The sequence below is a fragment of the Bos indicus genome, chromosome 14 (assembly GCF_029378745.1).
Source record: "Bos indicus isolate NIAB-ARS_2022 breed Sahiwal x Tharparkar chromosome 14, NIAB-ARS_B.indTharparkar_mat_pri_1.0, whole genome shotgun sequence".
In the NCBI taxonomy this organism is placed as follows: domain Eukaryota; kingdom Metazoa; phylum Chordata; class Mammalia; order Artiodactyla; family Bovidae; genus Bos; species Bos indicus.
In genome coordinates this window covers 1,916,966-1,942,343 of record NC_091773.1, presented here as the reverse complement: position 1 = coordinate 1,942,343, position 25,378 = coordinate 1,916,966, and the positions used below count along the sequence as shown (strand labels likewise).

At 66.5% G+C, this 25,378-nt stretch overlaps 1 protein-coding gene across 6 annotated transcripts in view; it reads left to right on the top strand.

Moving 5' to 3' along the window:
- Positions 1-23,807, top strand: part of ADGRB1 (adhesion G protein-coupled receptor B1) — a 77,886-nt gene extending 54,079 nt beyond the window's left edge. Inside the window, exons 19-31 of one of the 6 annotated variants that reach the window (XM_070802339.1) lie at positions 2,396-2,499; positions 3,809-3,911; positions 4,496-4,646; positions 5,082-5,133; positions 6,736-6,802; positions 9,125-9,210; positions 13,889-14,060; positions 16,946-17,041; positions 18,538-18,592; positions 20,457-21,160; positions 22,124-22,159; positions 22,344-22,448; positions 23,012-23,807. In XM_070802339.1, coding sequence (XP_070658440.1) covers positions 2,396-2,499; positions 3,809-3,911; positions 4,496-4,646; positions 5,082-5,133; positions 6,736-6,802; positions 9,125-9,210; positions 13,889-14,060; positions 16,946-17,041; positions 18,538-18,592; positions 20,457-21,160; positions 22,124-22,159; positions 22,344-22,448; positions 23,012-23,212 — 1,932 coding nt within the window. In that variant the 3' untranslated portion in view covers positions 23,213-23,807. Of the gene's footprint in view, positions 1-2,395; positions 2,500-3,808; positions 3,912-4,495; positions 4,647-5,081; positions 5,152-6,735; positions 6,803-9,124; positions 9,211-13,888; positions 14,061-16,945; positions 17,042-18,537; positions 18,593-20,456; positions 21,161-22,123; positions 22,160-22,343; positions 22,449-23,011 lie in introns of all 6 variants that reach the window. The other 5 variants (XM_070802337.1, XM_070802336.1, XM_070802340.1 and 2 more) reach the window with 5 other exon arrangements.
- Positions 23,808-25,378: the final 1,571 nt, after the last annotated feature.

Genomic DNA, 25,378 nt, shown 5'->3' with positions numbered 1-25,378 from the left:
TGGAGTCAGGGCTCGTCTGTGTGAGGGCTGTGAGCCACGTGCGGTGCTGGAGTGGAGCTAGGTTAAGGACAGGGCCTTAGGACAGAAGTTCAGGGCACGTAAGGTGTGTGATGGTTTGGGAGAAGTCGCGTGGCAGAAACTGACAGTAACCGTGTGAACCACAAAGGAGTAAAAGCCTGGGTGTGGGGTGGGAGGGGCCGGGGCCCTGCAGAGGCTCAAGGCAAGAGGATGGGCGGACAGATGAGGCACCAGTTCAGAGTGATTGTCCAGTCCTCACTGTGAGGAGCGCGGGAAGTGTTAGTCGCTCGGTCGTGTCCTACTCTTTGCACCCCCATGGACTGTAGCCCGCCAGGCTCTTCTGTTCATGGGATTCTCCAGACAGGATTGCTGGAGTGGGCTGCCATTCCTTTCTCCAGGGGATCTTCCCGACCCAGGGATGAAACCCAGGTCTCCTGCACTGCGGGCAGATTCTTTGCCATCTGAGCCACTGGGGAGATGACAGCTAAGCTGAGAGAAGAGCTGACCATGTGGAGGGCAGGGAAAGAGCACTGGGGTAGGACCAGCCTGTGCAAAGGCCCTGGGGCGGCATGCAGCTTGGCTAGGGAGCCCGTCTCTGGCAGGAGGCTGGCCTGCGTCTGCCTGCTCTCTGTGTGGACTGAGGCCCATCTCTCACGTTTGAGGTCTCCGGTCCAGCCCTCCCAGCAAGACCTTGAGATCCCTGACGCCCCTGTCCACCGCTCTGTCACCTGTCCCTTCTCCACACTGTTGAGAACCTGCAGGGTTAGGGCTGTCAGAAGCGACGGGTGAGCCAGGCAGAGAGGAGGAGGAGGGCACGGGCGGGCAGGTGGGCAGCCGGCGGGCGTGTGGCTGCCAGGCCTGACGGGGGCAGATGGAGGCAGATGGCCACGGAGGTTGGGGCCAGAGCAGCCTAGGAGTGGACCTGAGCCACTTGTTCGGCCACCCGTGACTTGTGTGGCTGACCAGGGCCCCAAGGTTGCCCAGCGAGTTCAGGGGCACTGGCTGGAGCCCAAAGTCCCCCTTCCCCAGGGCCCTCCAGCTCCCTGTGTGGAAACGCAGGAGCTGGTTCCAGAGCCTCACCTGGGCCAGCCCCCTGGGGACAGCGGATGGCCTGGCTGACCTTGAACGACTTTCTCAATTTTCCAGGAGCCTGCCTGCCCGGGCTCCGTTCATGCAGCCAGTCACATTGACCGCCTGTCCGTGCTGGGCCTGGCGGAGGGGGGCTCCCGGATGTGAGGACAGCAGGCTCGGGGGACAGACAGGCACCCCCAGCAGTGGCTCGGGGCGTGGACAGCAGCCCTGGTGGGGGGAAGGGCTGTCCGGCCGCAGATGGAGCGGGTAGGAGCAGCTGCGCCCAGTGGGTGGGCCCTGGGGTGCCCGTGCAGCAGCCCCCAGACCATGGACTCCCGAGGAGGGTGAACAGTCCCATCTTGGGGCACGAAGGGCTGCTGTGGCTTCAGGAGGCGACCTGGAGGCTCGCTCTGCATGTGCAGGGTCAGCAACGTGCCACCCAGGTTAGACTTGGGCCGGGCCACAGAGGGGTCAGCTCTGCGGGAGGGGCCACCAGACTCCCCTTGTCCTCTGGCCCCTCCCCCCGGCCCCTCCCCCCGGCTCCAGGACTCACCCCTCCTTCCTCTGAGGGGAGTCGGGTGGGAGGGGCTGCAGGGCCCCCAGTTTGTCTCTGGGTTCCGGATGTAGAGGAACCAAGATCTTTCCTCAGCAAGCATCCGTGGGCCTCCCGCTTTGGGGTCACGCTCACACGGGCTGCACACGGAAGCATGGGAATGGCCGGGCCGGAGCTCAGGGCTGCCCTGGGCCCCCTGGGAGGGGACGAGCCGAGACCAGAGGGCCCTGAGGCGCGTCTGGGCGGACGGAGCAGCGGGGCCAGGCTTGGAGTCTGGGGGCGGACTCGGGGTGCCCAGCGTGGGGGCGGTCTCACATGGAGGCGGCGTGGGCCTCTGAGGGCAGCTGCTGTTTGCAGAGCCCCGGGGTGGGCCAGGGTGGAGGGCTGGGGTCTGTGGCGGGTGTTGAGAGGCCACGGCTGCCCCCCAGAGCCGGGTCCCTGCCCTTGGCTGGTGCTGCAGAGCCACAGGGTCAGGGACAGCTGCCTTGGTGAACTCACCTGTGATGCGGGGGGACCCTTCCTGAAATGGGGCGGGCGCTGTGGCTGGGCTTGCCACACGATTATACCAGTGGGGGACACAAAGACCCTCCGGAGATGAGACCCCGCCCCAGGGACCGCCTGGGGCACTGCGGGAGGGCGGCTGAGGGCTGCTGGACGCGGGGCTCCCGGAGGTGCGGGGGGCAGGCTCCCCCGGCGTCCCCCGCAGGCCTGCCCGCCCCTCACTCTGTTCTCTGTCCCCCCCGGGACCCACAGAGCATGGAGAAGGTGGCCACGCCGTCGGTGACGCTCATCGTGGGCTGCGGCGTGTCGTCCCTGACCCTGCTCATGCTGATCATCATCTACGTCTCCGTGTGGAGGTGACCGCGGGGGGGTCCCCGGGAGGGGTGACTGGGGGATCCCCGGGAGGGGTGACTACGGGGGGTTCCCCGGGAGGTGTGGACGGGGTAACTGCAGTTGCCTTACTCGTCCTCCCATCGGGGAGGTGGCACCCCCCGCAGGTAGGGGTGGAGCGGTGCGGACTGTCCCCAGGAAGGATGACTGCGCTCTGTGCAGGGGCGGTCCCCAGGAAGGGGTGGCTGGGGCTGCCTTACCCCTTCTCCCATCGGGGCGGCCGTGGGCTGGGAGCCCAGAGCCGTCCTTCCCTCTCACCTTCCCAGTTGGGACCATCCATCACCTCTGTCATCACCCCCAGCCCTCCTGACTGCAGTCCCCTGGATGCTGGTGGGCAGCGGGGGGGCGCAGGGGCAGCCCAGGGCGCTGGGCCTTCCTGCTCCTGCCCAGCCAGGTGCCCACAGGCCTCTCACAGAGGCTCCTTGCTCCCTCCCACCCTCTGAGTGGGACCCGCCCAGCTGAGCACCCTGTCCCATGACTGCTGGGCCCCAAGACCCCGACTTCCGTGTCTGTGGTCTGTCGTCACCTGGATGTGCCAGGCCACTCCCTGAGCCTGGGGGCATGTGTCCAGTGGGAGCCTCTGCCGGCCCTCTGCCCCAGGCTGCAAAGCCTCCCCACCATGGACCCCTGCGCCCGGGTGCTGTCTGACCGGTGTTAGTCCCTGGGTCCCCAGGGGTGGGGCAGTGTGGGGGTGACCCCGTCCAGCCATCAGCAGCCCTGGGCTGGGGGCGTGTGTGTGCAGACTCCCTTTCCAGTGGGCCCTGAGGGGCAGGGGTTGGGACTGTGGGTCACCAAGGGTCAACCCAAGGTTGCCCCACCCACTGGGTCCAGCCCGATCCCCAGTGTGTGGGCTCCAAGGGCAGCATGACCGCAGCTGAGGCCCACGAGGAGGGGTCGATGCAGCCATGGGGTGGAGTGGGGGGGGGGCGTGCCTTCCTGCCCCGCCCCCGCCCCCTCCTGCCCAAGGGCAGAGGCACCAGTGACCCAGCAGCCCCTCCTCGGACGTCTGCCCTGACCCACCGTGGGCCTGCTTGGCCCCCCAGCCCAGACCCTCCCCTGCAGCCGCTGTGGTTTGCAAAGCACCTCCTTCCGCGTGTGGGGTGGTCAGGACCCCGTGGCCCCTGCCGAGTCGGTGACGCGAGGAGCAGTGCGGGTGCGGTGGAGGCCAGGGCCCCGCAGGGAGGAGGTGGCCCGGCCTTAGTGGCCGCGGCGCCCAGCTCCTGAGGAGCTGAGGCCCTGTTGGGCATGGAGCACGCCACCCGCCCTCACCCACAGGTACATCCGCTCGGAGCGCTCCGTCATCCTCATCAACTTCTGCCTGTCCATCATCTCCTCCAACGCGCTCATCCTCATCGGGCAGACCCAGACCCGCAACAAGGTGAGCGGCCTCCTCTGTGCCCCGGGTCGCGTCGGTGATGGGGAGGCTCCGCAGCAGGGCCCCAGGCCCTGGGGCGCTTGAGGCGGGGGCAGACCCCTGCAGACCCCTCACTGTTCTGGCTGCGGCAGCCCCACGGCTCAGCCTGGAGGGGCTGTCACCTGGCCAGGCGTGGGGACTGGCTGTCTAGAGTCTCCAGTGGGACTAGTGCTCTGCGATGACTGACTCAAGCTCCAGCACGCTGGCCCAGCGTCGGGCCCAGGCCCCCCAAGCCTGTCTGTGCCTTGTGATGTGGTCTCAGAATCGCCAGCTGATGAGCGGGTGGGCTCGGGCCGGGGCTCTTGGGTGGGCTCCCGCGGCCTCCGAGGTGTCTGCAAGTGGGCGGGGAAGCCAGGGAGAGGGGTGTCTGTCCCTGGCAGCTTGGGAGTTGGGTTGGGCAAGCACGCCCCAGGGCCTCAGCGCGCACAGCCTGTCTCCAGCGGTGGGGCAGGTGGACCCTGGGTGGCGTCCTGCCTGGGGACTCGACCGGGTCGCGGCGTGGGCACGGGGCCGGTGAGCCAGCGCCTGCCCGCCGCCTGCCCTCGCAGGCCGTGTGCACGCTGGTGGCCGCCTTCCTGCACTTCTTCTTCCTGTCCTCCTTCTGCTGGGTGTTGACCGAGGCCTGGCAGTCCTACATGGCCGTGACTGGCCGCCTGCGGAACCGCCTCGTCCGCAAGCGCTTCCTGTGCCTGGGCTGGGGTGAGCACTGCAGGGCAGCGGGGTGCCCTACTCGGCCCCCTCCTCGTCCCCCCTCACCCTCCGCCTCCAGTGGCCCCTCCAGCCTCCGCCTCCAGGGGGTCACCTGGCTCTGTCTGAGTGCCAGGTGAGGAATAACCTGGTGGTATGAGTATATCCCAGGCGATGTCCGGGATAAACTTATGATGGGAAATGTTTCCTTCGTTATCTGAAGTCCAGAGGTGGCTGGGCATCCGGCTTTACTTGCTGGCCTGGCAGCCCTCGCCCATTTCTGTGGGTTCTCGTCCTGGTCCACCTCGTGTCCCCTCTCTCACGTGCTCACTGTCACCTTCTGTTCAGGAGCTTCAGAGGCGCCCCATCCCCTCCCCTCGCCCACCTGCAGAGCTGGGCCTTAGACGGTGGGGGTCCGCCCGACACCTTCTCTTTCTGCTCTTGTAGGGCTCCCTGCGCTGGTCGTGGCTATTTCCGTGGGATTTACCAAGGCCAGAGGGTACAGCACCATGAACTAGTGAGTTGGGGCGGGGTGGGACGTGGTGGAGGCCGCGCGGCTCCCCCAGACCCTCCCACCACCCTGGAAGGTGAGGGCTGGCTGGGCACCTGTCTCAGAGCTGAGAATGCCAAGGCGTGGCGCGAGCGGGGGCCCTGGGAGCTGGAGGCCAGGCCCAGGGGTAGCCCTCTGGCCCCTGTCTGCCGGCTCCTCCTCATGGTGGGCAGCAGGCTCAAGAGAAACAGGCCCCAGGTGGTAGGAGCCCCCGTGTCCTCAGCTGCTTAGCCCCCCAGAGCTTCCGTTCCCGTCTGCATGACAAAGGGCCCAGGTCTTCAGGAGTCTGTATGACCCCTGCAGCTTCCCTGGTGGCTCAGACGGTAAAGAATCTGCCTGCAATGCAGGAAACCTGGGTTCGATCCCTGGGTTGGGAAGATCTCCTGGAGAAGGGCATGGCAACCCATTCCAGTATTCTTGGAGAAGCTCATGGACAGGGGAGCCTGGTGGACTACAGTCCATGGTTTGCAGCGAGTCGGACACGACTGAGCAACTCAGCACAGCGCGTGGCCCCTAGTTGCCGGGGCGGGGAGGCGCGGGGTGGAACGTGGCGGGGCTGCCTCATGGATGAAGTCACTGAGGCCTTGAAGGCTCAGCCAGCCCAGGTCCAGGGGCCTTAAATGCCAAACCAGGATGCCGTGTGGCTTCCTAGGGTGGGGGGCGAAGAACTGAGGCCTGGGGGGCAGTGGCTGTGGATGTGGGGAGGAAGAGGGCAGCGACGGGCAGAAGGAGGGGCTGCACAGGCCCAGCTCCCTGGGGAGCCCAGGGGGCCGGGACGTGACTAGGCCCTGGGGCAGGCATCCCCTGCACTTGTCTGGGGACCCTGGCGGGGGTGGGGGCTGTGAGTACCGGGAAGGAAACATGGACACTGACCCCACAGCTGAGAAGAAGGAACACCAGTCTACCCGGCTTGGGGCCAGATCAGGCGGAAGTGGGGTGTCACAGTGGGGTTCTGAAGGATGAAGACGAGTGTGTTTGGCAGATAGCATGGAAGCTCAGGGCAGATGAAACAGAACGTGGGGGAAGAAGAGCAGCCCTCCCTGGGCTCAGGGCTCCTGGGGGCCCCCCAGCTGGTGTCCAGGAGACTTAGGGAGATAAGTGTGGTGGCGAAGAGGGCTCAGGTCCTCCCGTGAGCAGGAGGCCTGATGCTGAGGCCTCGGGCCTGCTTGGGTTGAGCGGGCAGGAAGAACTCCAGGCCAGGGACCCAGCCTAACATTTTAGCATGATGCCAAGAGAAAGGGTCGGCACGTGAGGTCGGGGAGGGTCTGCGGAGCGAGGTGGGGAGCCCAGGCCTGGGGGAGAGTCGGGGGAGGGGGACCGTCAGGGCTCCCGGAACCCTGTGCTCTGGACCGATTCCACCCGTGAACTTCACCTGTCCGCCGCCTGGGGGCTCCCTCGAGTTGCGAAGCCAAAGAATTAATCCTGCGCAGTGTCCTCGCTTGCTCCTGCCCTTCTGGGCTTTGCACCTGCCCGCCGGGAAGCTGGTGGGGTCCAACCTGTGCCTGGGTGGGGTCGTGTCTGGCCACTAACCAGCCTGCCTCCCTCCCCCAGCTGCTGGCTCTCCCTGGAGGGGGGACTGCTGTACGCCTTCGTGGGACCGGCCGCGGCCGTCGTGCTGGTAGGGACCCCCGCCCCTCGCCTCCCCTCGGGCCGGGCCTCCAGTTGCGTCTGCTTCCCCATCGGGGTCGCCCCCGTCACCAGGGGCCGGTGGGGCCCACAGAGCAGCTGGGGCGCAGAGGCTGGGCCAGCGGCCTCCTGTGTCTCTGGGTGCAGCTTGCCTGGTGGCTGTGTAGCAGCCGTGTACCTGTCGGGAGGCCTGTGCGGGTGTGTGACCGTGAGGGGATGGTGGGCAGACAGATGGCCAGGCCAGCAGAGATGCCACCACACCGGGGTTTTTTTCTTCGACTGGTCATTCACTGGAGGAAGGAAGCCCCTTCCCTTGCCCCCACTCCTCCCGGCACTTCCTTTCTGCGGTTCCCCTCCCATTTGGTGAGGATGGCAGTGCCCCGGGCACACAGGGTTACCATCCCTGGGTCACCGGTGAGCAGGGAGAGACTGGAGATCTGAGCCCATCTCGCCCTCCTCTCCCACCTGCCCTCAGGAAAGGGCATCGCTCTGCAGGGTCCTGCTCGCCGTGCTGTGCCTCACTGCCTCATTGTCAGACCTGAGCCAGGCTGGGGGCGCAGACTGGACTTGGAGAGGAAAGTGAGGCCCAAGGCACCCAGGGGAGGCTGAGCCTGCAAGGGATGGGAGATGGGGGAGCCAGAGGGCAGACGGAGTTGGTAGGCAGGATCCGTGGGCGGCCCCCAGGCCCCTGCCCCCAGCCCCAGCCCGCGTGCTCCTTTAGTCTGGAAGACTGGTAGGGAGGGAGGCCCCGTGCTCTGCATTTCAGTGCTACTAGTCAGTGGGCTGGGCCTCCTAAGGGCCCGGGGAGGGGGGTTGTCAGAGGCAGGAGTCCCCCACATCCCTTCCCACTGTGCAAGGAGGGCAGGCATGGTCCTGGTCCTGACCCGCTGTGCACTGCTGCCTGGGGCCCCTCCTGTAACACGGGCTGGTTGTTTGGTTGCTCACACGTGTCCGACTCTTTGTGACCCTGTATGGACTGCAGCACGCCAGGCTTCCCTGTCCTTCACCATCTCCTGGAGTGTGCTCAAACGCATGTCCGTTGATTGGTGATGCCACCCAACCATTTCGTCTTTGGTCGTCCCCTTTTCCTCCTGCCTTCAGTCCTTCCCAGCCTGAGGGTCTTTTCCACATGTAACACGAGCACACGCAGGTAAAGTAGGACACAGAGCCGCTGCAGGCAGGGTGGTGGCCGCTGGTGTCCTGCCCGCCCCGCCCCAGCCATGGCAGAAAACGAGGTCACCCAGGAAAGCTGCTGTCAGCCAGAGGACAGGAGGCAGGGACAGGCCTGCCGCTGTGTGTGCGGCCATGAGCGCTTGGAGCTGAGGGGGCCCAGGGAGTCGGCCTTCCCAGACCTCTGGGCTGAGGGTCACGGGTCCAGGGACCCCTGGAATCCCAGGGTCTCTCAGATGCAGAAACCTGGCTAGGGGTCAAGCAGCCTCTGCAGAGTGGAAGCCTGAGGGGAGGGCATTCCGGGGAGAGGGGAGACCAGGGCCTGGTGGCCGGTGGGGACGCTGGGGACAGCCTGTCTCTGTCGCGGACGGCAGTGTGAGCAGTAGAACGAGACTCGCCTCAGCTCCCAGAAGCACTTCCCGGGGCAGGTGCCCAGTGGTAGCAGGTTCAGAGAAGACCTGTGGGGCGGCGGTCCTGAGTTAAGGTCTCTGAAGGACTGCCCTGTGTGGAGAGCAATGTGGCCCCAGGCGGAGCCAGGATGGGCTGTCCCAAGACAGCGTCAGGTCGGGCTCGAGCTGGGCGAGCTCGTTCGTGGGACGCACATGAGTTGCCGGGACGCTAAGGATGGGGGCGCAGGGTGAGCCTGGGCATGGCAGCAGCTGGACTGGTGGTCACCTGCGGGCCCTTCTGTGGTCTGCGCAGGACAGGTGCCCCGCGGGGCATTACGGCCAGCCTACTCGCGTGCTTGACTGCTCCGGGCAGGGGCTGATTTGCTCCTACCCCAGCCTGACCTCTAGACTCCATCCCAGATGGACTCCTGGCTTCACAAACTGCTCTTGATCCAAGGAGGGGTGGCAGTGGGCCTGGGGACCCATCACATGGGAGATTTGGGGGTCTGGCAGGACCATGTGGGGTGGAGAACCCCCGCTAGGGACTGGGGCTCCAGGAGAGGACGACAGGGCAAAGGGACCAGAGTTTGGGTGGAGCTGGTAGCTCCCCCGTCCCTGGGGGGCTTTGCATCCTCCCCGGAGCTCCTCTCCTCACCCGCGGGGGGCCGTGCGACGTCCCGTGCTGCCCGGGGCTGGGGGGCCGGCCCCAGTGCCCCTGGGGCACCCCCCCACACCCACGTCCCCCCGTCCTGCAGGTGAACATGGTCATCGGGATCCTGGTGTTCAACAAGCTCGTGTCCAAGGACGGCATCACGGACAAGAAGCTGAAGGAGCGGGCAGGGTAGGACTGGGCAGCCGCGCCGCGCCCCCCTCGAGGCGGGATGACCCGGAGCCCCTGCCCCCACCAAGTGGGTCGGGAGATGGAGGCACGGAGCCCCTGACAGAGCAGGGGCTTCACGAGTTCTCAGAGGCCATGAAACTGACTGCTTCCCAAGACCCCAGGCCCACAGGGTGGAGGGCGGCGCGCCTAGCCTCTCCCTGCCCCTCTGTGGTCGGCTGGCCCTGAACTGGCACAGCGCCCCATCCTTGCAGTGCCTTCAGCACGGGGAGGGTGCAGGGCCAGGCGGGATGCTCCTCCTGCCTGGGGAGCCAGCCCCGAGAGGGTGGCGCCGGGACAGGCCCGCGGCGCTTGGGCAGGCGGTGCCCAGGGGCTGCAGTGCCCAACCTGGGCAGAGGCACGTGGGGCTGGGGCGATGCTCCTCCAGCTGTAGGGGCCGGGAGCCCCCTGGGGTCACGGACGGGGCCTGTCCCGCCCGAGCGCCGAGCCCTCCTCGCCTCGCCTCTGCCCTGGCCAGTGTCTGTGCGGGGTCCACGCCCCTCCCCACCCCACTCTGTGTCAGTCCTGCCTGGTCTGCGTCTCTCTGTCTCTCTCCCTCGCCTCGTCCTGCTCTTGCATTCCCCGTGAACAGAGGTTCAGGAGCCCTTCCCCATGAGCCCCTGGCAGGCTCTGTCCCGGTTAGAAACCTGCTCTGGGGGAGGCGTGTGACCCTGGAGAGCCCGCGGGGGCTGGGAGCCAGCCGGCCTGGCTGTGGGCCTGGGCCCTGCACGGCCTGGGCCTCTGCTCTGAGTCTGCGAAGTGGGGGCTGCGAAGCGTCAGCCACGCTTGCTCCGGGAACGGTGTAGCACGGGCCAGGATGGCGGCGAGGCTGGGGGCCAGGGCGGCGGCGAGGCTGGGCCCGTCCGCCCGTGGCGCTGTCCTCTTTGTCTCCTGCGGTGACTCCGTGAGGCAGGGTCTGCAGTCCTGCTCCCATCTCACAGCAGCGCAGACCGAGCCTGAGGTTGGGGGGTGGCGCAGGGGGCAGGGGGCAGGTGGAGCAGGGCTGGAGTCAGGTCAGGCCACCTGCCCCGTTGGGCCTCCCCCGGGTGCAGTGGTGCCAGGGCTCAAAAGCCCAGCTGGACTCACCTGTGGGCCTGACTCCAGCACCCCGCCTGCTCAGTGCCAGCCGGGGGGCCGCTGCCCAGGTAGCTCATAGGTGTCCCCCGGGACCATCGAGCGAATCCCTCTGTCTCTGGCTGGGGCAGCGCCTGGTCCTGCCGGATGTGCGGGACCTGAGGGCAGGGACCGTGGCCTCGTCCAGGTGCCCCGCTGCTTGGTGTGAATGTGGGCAGCTCGCGTCACGCTGTGCTGAATGCGGGTGTACACGGGCCCGGGCCGGCCCTGCCTTGCGGTCAGCCGCACCCAGCCTCAAAGCCCACACTCGGCTCTCCCTGCCACCTAGCAGGTCCAGGACCCCGGGTGGAAAGAGACCCAGGGACCCCTGGCCCCCATCCTCACCCATGCCCTGGAGCCTCGCCCCCCCGGACCCTGGTCCCCCAACCTGGGGAGGCTTGGGCTGGACGCCCTCTGATTAGTTTTGGGGCTTCAGCCCTCCTGCTCCCCCTGCCTGTTTCCGTGAGAACAGTTTTGCTCTCGTTTCAGTCTGTTAATTTCACTCGCAGTCAGCTGCCCCGGGCCCCACCTCAGGTGCCCCCCAAAATGTGCCAAGTGTGCAGCCCTCTCTGAGGCTGACGCCGCCTCTGAAGCCGCCGGTCACGCCACGTCAGTGCCACCGCTCGCCCGCACGCGGGCTCTGCGCCCCGCGGTCACGTCTCGTTCGCGTTACGCTTTCTCTGTCTTTCGTGTAGTCTCTGCTGTCCCCTCTGGGCCTCGGCAGCCCCCCAGTCTCCTCATGCTGCGGTCCCGCGGTCCCTGCCCGGCCCGTCTTCTCCCTTCCCGTCCTCCAGGGCCTCGGGGAACCAGCCAGGCCTGAGGGCAGGGAGCCGGGCTGGGCCTCTGGCCGTGAGAACACGGTCTGCTGGTGGCCGTCGTCAGGGTGTGGTCGTGCTGGGGTCACCGTGCTCCGCGTGAGTGTGGCGGAGTGTGGGAGGAGTTGTTTGTTGGTCGGGAGTTGCAGTGTGTGAGAGGCCGCCACACCTGTGGAAACCGGGTGTGTTGGGGCAGCTGGCCTGTTCGCTGACCCCGGCCGCCTCCAGGGGCCACAAGCAGGGCAGGGGCAGTGCAGCCTGGGGGCTTAGATGACCCAGGAGTGTCTGGTCATCTGGTCCCCAGAGACAGAGGTCCCCGGGACCCTCCTGGGGGAGAGCCCGCCTGGCCTCTGGACACTCGGGGTGGAGACGCAGCATCCTCTGGAGGGGGATGGGCTGCTCCTCCGTGCTGGGGTCCACAGCCCGGACACCTGGGGCTCAGCTGAGCCCCTCCGTTGTTCTGCAGGCAGGCAGGCCCGTGGGGCGGAAGACAGCTTCAGCTGTGACTCGGGCTGTGCTGAGAGGCTGTCCTCGGAGCCCTGGGGGACGTACTGGGCAGGTCGCACGGGAGGTCAGTGGCAGTGGGCCTGCCCAGCCCCATTCACGCCCAGACCCCTTCCCCAGGGGCATCTTACTTTCCCACAGGGGCGGCTATGCACCTGCCCCTCCTCCTGTCCAGCGGTCACACCTGGACCTGCACGCCCACCCCCCACACACCCCTCCCACCCTCCGCCAGCTGCGAGGCAGAAACGCTTCAGAAGCTGCAGAGGATGGACTGCAGGCATCTGAGTAATTTACGGGTCCCCAGGCCCCGGCCATCTGCCAGCCGGCTGCAGCACCTGGCTGTGAGCGCCAGGCCTCGGGCCCGGGAGACGGTGACTCAAAGCAGGATGAGGCGTTTCGATGGGGGAGGCCCCGGCCCTCTTGCTCGGATCATGAAGGGGTGGCTGGGCCTGGGGTCCAGCTTGAGAGGGCCTGCCGTGGAAGAGAGGAGGCAGACGGCGGGGCCCTGCCCACCCTGGGGTTAGACAGGCCCAGGCCGGGACGGGGCCGCATCATGGGCTCTGAGGCGCCGGGCCAGATGTGGGCACGGCAGGCAGGCGTAGAGGGTTACACAGCCTGCGGTGCAGGTGCCCGGCCCGGAGGCTTCCGCCTGGCCCCCTTGTTCTCAGCGCCAGTGGTCTGGGGGGCCTGTGAGGCGACAAGAGAGGCCAAGTCTAGCTCTGGAGGCCCGCCGTGTCCAGGGAATGTGCCCCAGGGTGGGGGGCCGTCCCTAGGGTGGCCTTAGGGGATCCCCTGGGAGGAGACACGGGGCTGGCCCTGAGGTGGGGACCCGGGCCCTTGAGACGGCCGGGCAGGGCAGTGGGGGGACGTGGAGGCCCAGGGAGGCAGGTGTGGCCGGCGTGCCCTGTCCGGGTGGATGAGGGCAGTTGTCCCGCGGGGCTGGGCCCCTCAAGGGTGGTCCGTTGCAGGGGTGGCGCAGCCTTGGTGGGATCTCACCGAGCTGTCTGGAGGCCCCGCCAGCTTGGGGCTCGGGGACCTAAGGGGACCCCAGCCTTTCTCCCACCAGCTCCCCCCGTGGCCACCCGCGGCCCTGCCCCACCTGCTCCTGGGGGGAGAGTCCCGCCGGAGCCCCCTGCGGGCAGTCACCGGCCCAGGGGCAGAGCCCACCCTGGCTGCGGTCCTTGGGCCCGGCGGCCCCGAGAGTGGCAGTAGTGGCGAGACGGGCGTCAGGCAGGCGTCCTCACACTGCACCCAGGACCCGCAGGCGTCCTCACACTGCACCCAGGACCCGCAGGCGTCCTCACACTGCACCCAGGACCTGCCGGCGCACTTTCTGTCCCCACACAGCCTGTTGACTCACAGTGTCCCCACTGTGGGGACGAGGAGACAGTCCAGAGTGGCCTCCCGTGTAGCCCATGGGGGTGCAGAGGGTATGGGAGTGCAGAGGGTGATGCCTGCCTCAGAGGTGCTCCTGGAGGACTTCCTGGAGGAAGGGGCAAAGGCTTCAGAGCAGGGTAGCTGCTGCCCTGGGGAGGGCAGAGCAGGGCCCGCCAAGAGGGGGACGCGCCTGTCGTTTCTGTTCCTGTCTGTCTGTTCTGTCCCTTCCCCATATGGCCCTGTCTGTCTGTCGTCTGTCTTCTTTCCTTGTAGGTCTGCTCCTTCCTTCTCCCTGAGGTGTCCTCTGGTCCCCCCACCCCTGACCCCACTGACCCCAACCCTGTCTCTCTGTTCAGTGCTCAGAGGCCTGGCCAGACGCCCTCCCCTGCGGCCCTCCTGCAGTCCTGGCCCTGGGCCTCTGGCTGGGGCCGGGGGCCCTGGGAGGAGACCCCTTCTCCCCCAGCTCACCCCTCCCTGCAGCGTGCGTGTCTCCCTCCTGGGGCCTCCGGGACGGTCAAGCACCTGCATCTTCCAGAGACCCGTCCCCCCAGCCCTCACTGCCACCCAGCCGCTTGGGACCCCCGTCCCATGTCCCCAGCTGCCCCGCGAGCCCCCAGCTGAGGGTGTTGCTGGCAAAGTCGGCTCCCCAGGAGAGGAGGCAGCCGGGCTGGGTGGGGGCGGGTTTCTCCGGTGGGGGGAGAGGGCACGGCGGGGACTGGCCCGGGAAGGGAGGTAAGCCTGAGCCCAGGAAGGGAGGTGACCCGGCCTGTCCCCGGGGCAAGCCCGGCGGGCATCAGGTTCCAGGGCAGCCCTGACGCCCGCCGCGTCCGCAGGGCCTCGCTGTGGAGCTCCTGCGTGGTGCTGCCGCTGCTGGCGCTGACCTGGATGTCTGCTGTGCTCGCCGTCACCGACCGCAGGTCCGCCCTCTTCCAGATCCTCTTTGCTGTCTTCGACTCGCTGGAGGGCTTCGTCATCGTGATGGTGCACTGCATCCTACGGAGAGAGGTGGGCCGGCGGGCAGGGGGGTGCCCTCCCTCCCTGGGCCTCGCAGCGGGGCCAGGGGCCCGCACTGCCCTCCAGGCTGAGGATGAGCGATCAGCCTGGCACTGGACACTGGGAAGCCACCTCCCCGGGGCCGGAAGGTTCTGGAAGGAGGCAGGAAGTGGGGGAGGGGCAGCTTCCTGGGCCCTGACTCTTCTGAGAGACTGGACTTGGGCCCAGCATGCAGCCGGGGCTCAGTCAACACAACAGCTTCTTGTAGAAGCCGCTCCGGTGCCCTGTGCTGGCTCCAGCCGAGATGGGGCTTGTACTCTGGCTGGTGGGGGCCCAGAGGCGGGAATGGCTCCCGGGGCAGCTGGGACTCCCACTGTGGCATTTTCTGGGCTTCTTCGGAAGGTATAGGAGAAGGTTTTTTACCGAACCCTTGCCCGACCGTCTCTTGGCTGGTATCAACGACGGAGGTGATATGCCCTATCCTGGGGGGCGGGAGTGTGACATGCCAGCATCAGACGTTGCTAGACTAGAGCCCACCCCAGGGTCTCGTGGAGGGCAGTGAGCGTGCTGGGCAGCCCAGGAGGCCAGGCCAGAGCGTCCCTCGGTGCAGGGGAGTCCTGAGACCCTGAGGGGCGATCTGTCTTCTGTCTGCTGAGCCGGCGTGGCCCACCCAGCCTCCCTGCCTAGAGCTTCTCCTCTGGGCGTGGACGCCAGGGCCCTGGCCTGGGGCTCTGCACAGCTGAAGATAGGGCCGCCCTGGCAGGGACAGCCGAGCCCACCCCTTGCCCTGCTCACACCTGGGGGAGACGGGGACGCCCCTCCCCAGGGGCTCCTGCTGCAGGAAAGACAGCAGGGCGGAGCCCTGACGTTTCTGCCAAGGGAGTGGTGCCCCCGCCACCTGCAGACGTCCAGTCGGTCCTGCGTGTCCGCTCTCTAGTCCTGAGGGCCCAGGGAGAGCCTCCCCTGAGACAGGCGGGGGCCGCCCATGCTGGAGCCAGAGATGGCCCAGGCGGAGGTGACTTTATGGACCCACGCTGACGCCCTGCAGAGAGAACCTCGCTCCCTCAGCCCAGCACCTGCTTGGGCCTGTTCCCCTGCACACGTGCATTAAGGAGCCTCGGGACAGCCCCCAGAGTAGCTCGTGCCCACTCACCTTGGATGGACTGAGGCTGCGGTGGCCCGGGTTTCTGGCCCTCAGCCGCCTCGCCATCTGTGAAACAAGATGGGCAGCAACGACAGAGTGACATCCTGGGTCAGGAAGATTGCCTGTGGGCAGCAAAGATGTTGAGTAGAGACGGAAGCACTGGGAAGATGGAGGAGCAGAGGCTGTGTCCCAAGGGGTGAGGGCAGAAGTCAGAGGTGGATTCAGGTGACGGACGTCCCGTGGAGGGCAGGCCACGCCGAGGGTGGGCTTGCGTGGGCTGGCACAAGCTCCGGGCTGTCGGGAGCTCCAGGCCACCCCTTGGGACACTAGACGATGGGCTCGGAAGCCCCCATGTGCGCCTGCAGGGCTGGGCCGGAGGACCCATGGACCGGCCTCCCCTGCCCTCGGTGAGCTCCAGGGTCCCATGGGAGGGGCCTGGCCCCCTGCGCCCGCTCAGCTATGCTGGAGAGGATGGGCCAGGAGGGGCACTCAGACGCCGGCCCCATGGGCACAGGACATCCCAACAGGGGCACAAGCAGGGTCTCTGCCGGCACTCACGGAGTCGGTCGCAGCACGAGGAAATGAGACATGGGGAGCCCGCGGCCGTCCGTGCCAGGGGACAGCGTGTCCTCCGTACCCTCGAGTCCACCGTCTCCTGGGCCAGGCCTGCCCTGCTGGGCATGCTGCAGGGCCGAGCAGACGTTTGTTGGCCGGTCGGTGAGCATGAGATTGGGAGTGTGCTCCGCGTGTCTACAGCCCTGGGGCCAGCAAGACCTGACCGGCCGGGTGGCCGTGTGCATTGGGTTCTCCCAGTCCTCACAGTAGCACAGGCTCAGTGGCCGGGGTCACTGGGCACGTATTCTTGGGTGTGTGCTGGGTCAGTGTCTGGAAGCCCTCCTCCCAGCTCTCCCCACCGTAACTCAGGACACCGCCTCCAGGCAGCCTTCCGTACATAGCCCAGCCCACTCTCCGTGCTTTAGCTTCCTGCACCTTCCTTTATTCCCTGAGCCCCGCCTTGTGGCCTCTGAAGTGTCAGCACCCTGAGGACAGGTGCTCTGCTCACTGCTGTCCCCGCGCCTGGTGCTGTCTGCAGCAGGCGGAGGTGGCGGCCGTGGCTCCCACTCACACAGACCAGCAGCATCCATGGCTAACTCGGTCTCCTCCTCCTCCTCCTCTGCTGCTGCTTCCTGCTCCCGGCCCCTCACTCGCAGCCGCCCTCTCTCTCCCCTCTGAAGAGCCCAAGGCCGTGATGGCTCACCCCTTTCACGGAGCGCTCTGTTCTTGGTGATAAGGGAGCAAGGGCCTGACCCCAGCTGGCCCCAGACATTCAGGGATGTGCTGGCCACAGTGACTCAGGACACATCTGGACACCAGCCGACTCAGGCTGGCGGTGTGGGCTCTTACCCACAGATTCCTAACAGGAGCCTTGCAGCGTTTTCTCAGGGGCCCAGAGCTCCGTGGTTTTTGAGTTTTCACCCCAAGACGGGCATAGAGGAGATCTCAGAGGTCAGAGCAGAGGCCGGGCCCTGGGCAGCTGCTATTGAAGCTGCCCCGCGTGCCGTGCCACGCTCTGGCCCACAGACGAGCAGGTGCCCCTGTGAGCGCCCCCCACCCACCCCCGCCGTGGCACGTGGACCCGTGCAACCCACGATAGGCCTGCCCCTCACCGAGATCCTGCCTGCTGGACTCGAACCTGCCTTCCCGGCGCTGGGGGCGTAGCTGGCCGTTGACTGCCTCTGCTCTCCATCCGCAGGTCCAGGACGCTGTGAAGTGCCGTGTGGTGGACCGCCAGGAGGAGGGCAACGGGGACTCAGGGGGCTCCTTCCAGAACGGCCACGCCCAGCTCATGGTAGGGCTCGGGGCCGGGACACAGGCAGCCCCTGCTCGGCCCCAGCAGCCCCGTTAGGAGGACCTCTGAGCCCAGTTTGAGGCTGGGGTCTCGCCGAGGTGAAACCCACAGTCTGGGGGCGTGGACAGGGTCAAGGGATGAGGGAGCTGGGCGGGGCCGGCGTCCGCCCCGGGCTCATCCTCTGGCGCCAGCCGTGCCCTTTGTCCGCACGCCGCCCTCTGGATGTCAGGCCATGCGCACACCTTCCGCGCCCCCCACAGCCCTCCCCGCCGTGAGCTTGTGCTCACGCATCCCCAAGGGCCTGACTCCTTGGTCCTCTTGTGTTCCACACACCGTCCAGTTTCGGGCATTGCACACCCCTGCCTACTCCTGCTGCCCACTTTGCAGGTCTCACCTCTTCCAGGGAGCCTTCCCTGAGCCCCACCAAGCCGCCTGTTCAGACCCTGGTAACATCCTGGGTGAATTCTCCATGTTATCATTTGGTGCCTGCTGCCCACTGGGTGCCCCCAGCATGTGGGAAGTGCTCGTTCAGTCTTCGGGGTGCCGGCCACCTCACAGGCAGGGCCTTGGCAGAAGCTAGCGGATGGGCTCAGGGAGGCGTTTTCAAGGGTGAGGCAGGGGTCTGAGGTGGGCGGAAGCCAGGTCCCGGATCCCCTGACACTTCTCCTGGCCTCTGACCTCTGGGCAAAGACCCTGTGATCTTTCTCACAACTTGGTCCCCACATTTGCCAGGAAGGAACTTCCAGTCTTAACTAAGGGCCCTGCCATCCCCCGGGGCCCCAAGGCCTGGGAGAAGGCCACTGCCCTGCCTGGGTGGCCAGAGCCGGGTTCCCCAGCCGGGGTGCTCCCTGGAGGCGGGGCGGGGACCACCCTCCTCCGCCTCTCCCACCTCCTAGCCTCGGGGGGTGGCGTGTAGGACGACTGCCGCTGCAGGGGCGGCGAGTCCCGCCCCGGCATGAACGCCTGCGTCCTGACCCCACTGTGCCTATCCCGGGCCGGCTGGCCTCCACTTCCTCGTCCTGAGGGCTGTGGTGGGGGCCATAGGGGTGATGGGGGGCAGGCCTCTTCCTGACACATGAGTGGGTGGGCAGCAGGGGTTCTGGTATGGGACCCTCTGTGTGTTCCATCTCTCTGGACAGACCAGAGGCCAAGGGTGTGAGCGAGCCGTTCCTAATCACAGACGCCCAGAAAGGGAGCGTGCTCACGTGTGCGGGTGCGTGCACACACAGGCGCGGGCACACGGCTGCGCACGCGTGGGCCCGCAGGGGCACATAGGCTCGCTCTGCGTCAGCGCATCACCCACGGGCACCCTGGACCTGTGGACACCCTGGGCCCTCTGGAGCTTGCACACGCGTGCACACGCACCGCATCACACACGCCACTCTGAGGTGTGGCTGCAGCTCCAGGGCGGCCCTCCTCCCCAGCCTGCAGGCAGCCCTGCCCCGCCCTGCCTCGCCCGCCCTCAGGCCCTCACGCTGCCCATCTCTGTCTCGTAGACCGACTTTGAGAAGGACGTGGATCTGGCCTGTAGATCAGGTGAGCGCCTGACAGGTGAGAGCGACAGGTGGCCCTGGCCTGGGCCCACTGTTTCTTCTTTTCTCCATGCGTCTGTCCGCTGTCCTCATCTCACACCTACCAACCACCTCCATCCCCCGGCCACTGCCCCGAGGCTGCCCGCAGGGTCCCGGGGGCAGAAGCGGTGGGCTCAGAGAGCCGTCCTGAGGCTCAGGCCCAGCAGGGGAGGGGCGTCCGTGCTTGGGGAGCACTCAGCACTGGAGAGCACCTTCTGGGGCTCCCCGACCCCAGCCTGGCCCGTTCTTCACCCCCGCGTGCCCCCATCCTCAGCCCTCTGTCCCCTGTGGGGAGTGTGGCCGAGCCGGCTCTGTGAGGCCCGGAGCGGCCCGCCCTCCTGCCCCCTCGCAGGCCTGCCTTCTGTGTTGCCGTCATTCCTCACTGTTGGTCCATCCGCGGAGGCGGGGCTGGCCGCGCTTCCAGGCTGGGGGCACGTCACTGGGAGCAGTGAGCCTTAGGCGGGTTTCCAGGAAGCAAGTGCAAAACCAGAATCGCTTGCCCAGTGAAAGGAAGCTGTCCAGGTGTTGTCGTATTGTGAGCCAGGTGTCAGGGCCTCGCAGGACCAGCTGGTTCTGTCCCCTCTGACCCGTCAGACATCTGGGAGCATCTTTTCTAGAGGTGGCCGTGGGGAAGGGCGGGGCCAGCCCTGGGTGGGCAGCGTCAGGTGTTGCCAGAAGAACACCAGGAAGGCTTCCTGGAGGAGGTGATCTCTGGCTTGATTCCTGCTCCATTTTCGCCTCATGTGCCAACCTTCCTGAGAGGTGACCCCCAGAGTTGAGAGCATTTGGGGTCTTGGGCCCGGTCCTGTGTGGAGCTGGCCTCTGTGAGCGTCCAATTTGTTTGTCTTTGGTAACCTGGCTCAGCCTGGCCTGTCTCCTTGAGAGGAGTCAGGGGCCAGGGCACAGGGGCCCGCCCAGGCCAGCACAGGGCAGATGGGGGCCCCAGCGAGTGCCCAGGAGGCCTGCAGGGAATCTGCTCAGGGGAGGCCCACGGGGCTAGACCCAGGCTCCAGGTGGACAGCTGGAGGGGAGGGACACGCATGGGAGAGGCAGCAAGGGGACCTTTCCCGACCCTGAACCTGAGACGAGTGGCAGGGAGCAGGTTTGGCAGGGAAATTGGTAGGTTGGTTGGGCCGCGAGGACCAGGGCAGAGCAGGACTGCAGACTGGGTGTTAGTGTTGGCGGTCGGGGTGGAGAACAGAAGGGGCCTGGGACCCTGGCTGTTGGGGAGGACGAGAAGGAGGACCAGGGTGGGCCAGTGCCCACTGGTCTGTGCAGCTTAGAGGAGGAGGAAGCAGGAGCAGCTGACGAGCCAGGGTGTGACATGGGCGCCTGTCCACCGCCGGTGCTGGTGTCAGGCGTGGCGGGGAGGGCGCTCCCTCCAGAGCAGGTTTCCCGAGGACTGGGCCTCAGAGGGCTGTGGGCAGCGCTGCCTGTCGCTTTGCATTTTCTGTGGGCTGGTAGAGGCCGAGCTGACCGGCAGGGACGAGGCAGGCGCTGGGGACGCTGCGGCCCAGATCGGGTGGAGGTCAAGGCAGCCTGGTCCTGCAGCTGCACAGCAGAGAGGCCGGTGTGCGGTCCTACCTGCAGGGGGGCTGTGTGCCACACCGCCAGGCAACACGGGCTGCCCCTGTGCGCCTGCCAGCTGCTGTGGGTGGCAGTCGTCTGTGCTCTACAGGGAGGCACCCCTGCGTGCCAGCCTCCACTGAAGGCACATGGTAGCACAGGCTGCCACAGCACCAAACACAAGGCTGGCGGGTGCCCAGATCAGTCAGCAGCTGAGACCCAGGGGGGCCCGGCGCCACCCCCCTCAGCCACCCTGACCCCCTTGTCTGTCCCCACAGTGCTGAACAAGGACATTGCAGCTTGCCGCACGGCCACCATCACAGGCACGCTCAAACGGCCATCGCAGCCGGAGGAGGAGAAGCTGAAGCTGGCCCATGCCAAGGCGCCCTCCAACTTCAACAGCCTGCCGGCCAATGTATCCAAGCTGCACCTGCACGGCTCGCCCCGCTGCCCCGGCGGGCCCCTGCCCGACTTCCCCAACCACTCCCTGACCCTCAAGAAAGACAGGGCGCCCAAGTCGTCGTTCGTTGGCGACGGGGACATCTTCAAGAAGCTGGACTCGGAGCTGAGCCGGGCCCAGGAGAAAGCCCTGGACACAAGCTACGTTATCCTGCCCACGGCCACGGCCACGCTGCGGCCCAAGCCCCCGGAGGAGCCCAAGTACAGCATCCACATTGACCAGATGCCCCAGACCCGCCTCATCCACCTCAGCATGGCGCCTGACGCGGGGCTCCCGGCCCGCAGCCCGCCCTCCCGCCAGCCCCCCGGCAGCGGGCCCCCCGAGCCGCCCCCCACCCAGCCCCCGCCGCCTCCGCCCCCGCCACCCCCACCGCCCCAGCAGCCCCTGCCCCCACCGCCCCCCATGGAGCCGGCACCCCCCAGCCTGGGGGAGCCCGGGGAGCCTGCTGCCCACCAGGGGCCCAGCACGGGGCCCGGGACAAAGACAGAGAATGTCTCCACGCTGTCCGTGAGCTCCCTGGAGGTAAGGGGGTCCAGGGAGCTGCTCCTAGGACAAGGGGAACCTAGCAGGCAAGGCACGGGTGTGTTGGCCCTGTGGGTTTAGGCGAGGGCCTAGCTGGGGGTGCGGGGCGTCCAGGTGGGGTGGCAGCCAGCCTCAGGGAGCCCAAGCCTGGAAAGCCAGGAGGCCAGCGTCTCCTCTGTAGAATGAGCCCCATTGGCAGGATGGGAACCCGAGGCCTGGGCTGGGGCGAGCTTGCCTCCCCCTTGCCCGCCTGGCGTGTGTCAGGGTCCTGCCTGGGAGAGGGGCAGCATCTGCCTCCCTCCAGCCCTGCTCCCGGGACCTGCCGGGCCCACATGGTCCTGTCTGTGCCAAAGACGCGACTAGTCAGGTGGTCGCCCTCGATTGTGGTCTCACTGATTGCATAGGGCTCAGGAGTCCTCAGCCTGCACAGAATCCAGCCCCTTCCGTGATTGAGCAGCGCACCCCCGCCTTAGGCCAGCCTGGGACCTGGAGTTGACCCCCAAGCCCTGCTCAGGCTGTAGGATAAGGGCTCAGGGTTGAGGGGGTAGCCAGCCAGGCCCAGCACCTTCGGGGAGCCCCACCCTCTGCAGTCCGGGCTCCCACCTCGTGGCATGTGCCTTGGGTGATTCAGCCCCAGGGTTCCAGTTGTGTGGCCGGCCAGAAGTGCTACGACCCTGTGTCGCAGTCTCCTAGTCCCTGGGAGCGTGCCCTGGGCTGCCTGAACTGGACACCCTTGCCCAGCCCTGGTTGCCAGGTGTCTCCAGGCAGAGTAGCCTCTAAGGGCCCGGGATACTGAAAGCCATAGCTTCAGTGCAGTTGGAGGTGTGTCCGCCGGGGCTCGGCTGGGAACGGGTGGGCTGGGGCAGCGTGTCCCTGGCCTCCCTCAGCCTCTGGCAGGAGCTCGTGTCTAGGGGATCTGAGGGTATGCTTGCCACAGTGTACACCAACCCCTTCTTCCCACAGCGGCGGAAATCACGGTATGCGGAACTGGACTTTGAGGTGGGTCCTGGTGTACCCTGTCCCAATCACCCGGCCCAGGCCTTACAGCAGGTGGGGAGGGGCTGGGGAGAGGGACCGCCCCCCCTTCCCCACATCGGGAGCCCAGTCCCCAGGAGCCTGCCCAGGTGGGGGCAGGGCAGTCCCTTTCCTGGCTCAGGGCTCGCTGCCTCCCCCCACCCTGCAGAAAATCATGCACACACGGAAGCGGCACCAGGACATGTTCCAGGACCTGAACCGGAAGTTACAGCACGCAGAGAAGGACAAGGATGTGCTGGGCCCAGACAGCAAGGTCTGGAGGGCGAGGGCTGGGGCGGGGCTTTGAGGGGGTGAGCCGAGAGTGGGGCAGGGGCGTGGGCCGGGCATGGACGGGGCTATGAGCCCTTAGGTAAGCCCTTATCTCCTTCCTCTGGTCCTGTTTCATTCATTCATTCATTTAACCTTTCCTCAGGATTGGTGTGGCCCAGCTCTTGCTATACCCTGGAGGGACAGGGCGGGTGGACGGGTCTTTTCTGGGGGCCGGCTGGAAGGGTAGACAGCATGCTGGGCTGACCCTGTCCTGAGCGAGCCTGAGCAAGGCTGCCCCCCAGTGCCAGGCAGCAGCCAAGCAAGGGGTGCTGTGTCCTTCCCGGCAAGCCACTCCCACACCCTTTACTCAGTGGCGGGGGTCGCCGCCTTTGTGCGTCGTCGGGAAAGGCTCTGTGCTCCCAGGCTCCCCACTCTGTGCTTGGGTCTCCCTGCCTCCCGCACCTTCCTGCACGGCCCCTTCCTCACGGCCTGCCTCCTTTTCTCCACGCCCCGTCTGCTCTGCGTCTCCCCGACTGGGCCCTCACCTGTCCACTGCCCACCGGCCAGCAGCCAGAAAAGCAGCAGACGCCCAACAAGCGGCCCTGGGAGAGCCTCCGGAAAGCGCACGGGCCGCCCGCCTGGGTGAAGAAGGAGCTGGAGCCGCTCCCACCGTCCCCACTGGAGCTGCGGAGTGTGGAGTGGGAGAAGTCGGGCGCCACCATCCCGCTGGTGGGCCAGGACATCATCGACCTCCAGACCGAGGTCTGAGCGGGCGGGCGGCGGCCACGCACCGGGCCACGGACGAGGGACGCTGCTCTGCCCGCTCCTGCCGCAGGACGGGCACAGACACGCTCGTGGGCAGCGGGCGAGGCCCGCGCCCCGGCCTCAGGGCGCTCGGACGGCGGCCAGGCAGAGGCCCGCAGTGCTGGGACCAGAGCCAGACGGGACAGGAGACAGCGGCCCCTGTGGGCACAGGGCTCCGGAGGCCGAAGGTGCCTCAGACTCTGCCCTACTCGGGCCCAGCCCTGGCGGGCGGGCAGACAGCCGAGAACAACGGCCAGGCCGGGCGTGGCCAGCGTCCCCAGGGATGCCCGCCTGAGCTGCTGCAGCAGAGGACCAGCCTGCTTGGCCCGGCCGGCCTGGCACCGTTTTTTAGACACCCCCACCCCTCGGAAGCAGCCAGCTCCCCCCCAACCCCTTCCAGGGCCTGGGTGCCCCTCCCCAGACCCAGGTGGAGAGCACAGCCCTCTCCCCTACGCCACCCAGGGCCAGGAGCAGAAGCCCACTCCGGGAAGAAACAGGGGTGGGGAATCTATTTTTTCTCTCCTTTTCTTTTCTTCAATAAAAAGAATTAAAAACCCAAGTTCTCTCTGCCTGTCTCTCTTCTCCGTGCAGCACACACACCGGGACCTTGGTGGGCTAGCAGTGGTCTTCGCCGACCTCGGTGGCCCTTCACCTGGGCGGGGAGGGCTGGCTAGGCCTGGGGGCTCGCACCCACCTGCTTCTCAGCCTGAGCTCTGAAAGGCTGGCTGAGCGAGTGGACGCTGCGGGTCCTGCCTTTCTCCTGTGCTTCCAGCAGGGGGCAGCCTGAACCTCCGCAGGGAGCTGGCAGGAAACCTGCGGGGCTGCTGTTGGGGGAGTGGCCAATCCACTCACCCTGGGCTGTGCGCCCCACCCCGGCGAGCCTCAGGGCCTCTACCAGCCAGGCAGACCTCCTGGGCCCTGAGAGGCAGCAGGCAGAGGCCTGCCCACAGAGGAGACGTGCATTTGGGGGCCCCAGCACCCTGAGATTATGGGCCACTAATGATGTCATCCAAGAGGAAAGCAATGTCAGAACCAGCTAAAAAGCCGTGGGTGCTGCCTGGCGCAGGGTTCCCGTAGCAGTCTTGCCCGTCCTCTCCCCAGCTTGTAGGCATCTCACCGGGCATGGGTCACCTGTGACCCCACCCCCTCCCCCATAGTCTTAACAGCAGGGGGAAGGGGAGGAGCTTGGTGAGGGCTGCCCACTGTGAGTGACCACGGATGGAGAGAGACTGGGGACCTTGCCTGCCTGGGAGGGGCTGAGTGACCACTGTGACGCAGTGTGAGAGGACAACAGGGAGGGAGGGAGGCATGCGGCAGCCAAGAGGCGCCAAGCCCTCCAGCCTTGCACAGCAGGCACTTGGGAACCACTGCTTCCCCAGGGCACACAGCCCGAGTCCAATTCTGAACACTCCAGAAAGCCAAAATGTGGGGTGAGATTGGCCAGCAAGATGTGACCCAAAATGAAGCTCGTTATAGCTCATTTGAACCTCTAAATGCACACATGCACGTTAGCATGTTCCTCCTGGGGTGTTCGGTGGAACCTCACATGTGCACCGTACTGGATCAAATCCAGAGTCCCAAATTCCAAGCCCATCTGGCCAGGGGGATTCAGATGAGGACCATGGCCCGTTGCCGGGGACCAGCCCCGGCTGATCCAGGGTATTCGAAGCGGGGACAGCGTCGGCGACCTATTTATTTAAATATTTTATCAAAGATATAAAGAGTAATAGGATGAGGATAGCTCAGTAGGAAAATTCAGTGGAGCAAAGAGGCTGAGTAGCTTGGTTTACGAGGGAGACCAATAAAACTTCAAGACAAGAAGTTTGCACCACTTACGTAGGCCACAGGCGTCCTTCCGTTCTCCCGAAGGAGAGGAGACACTGAGGCCTCCCCGGTCGGATCTTAGAAGCCCAGGCAAAATTAGCAAGCATGGCGGGTTCTGCGCTCCAGATGGAGACTCAGCCAGAATTTGAGAGAGAGAGCGACATGGGGAGACCAAGTTTCGGTGAACAAGGCCCGCACTTTATTTTCCAAAGTAGTTTTTATACCTTAAGTTGTGCATAGAGGATAATGGGGGAAGAGGTGGAGTCATGCAAGGACAGCAGTTCCTGGTCCTAATCGAAGCCAGGC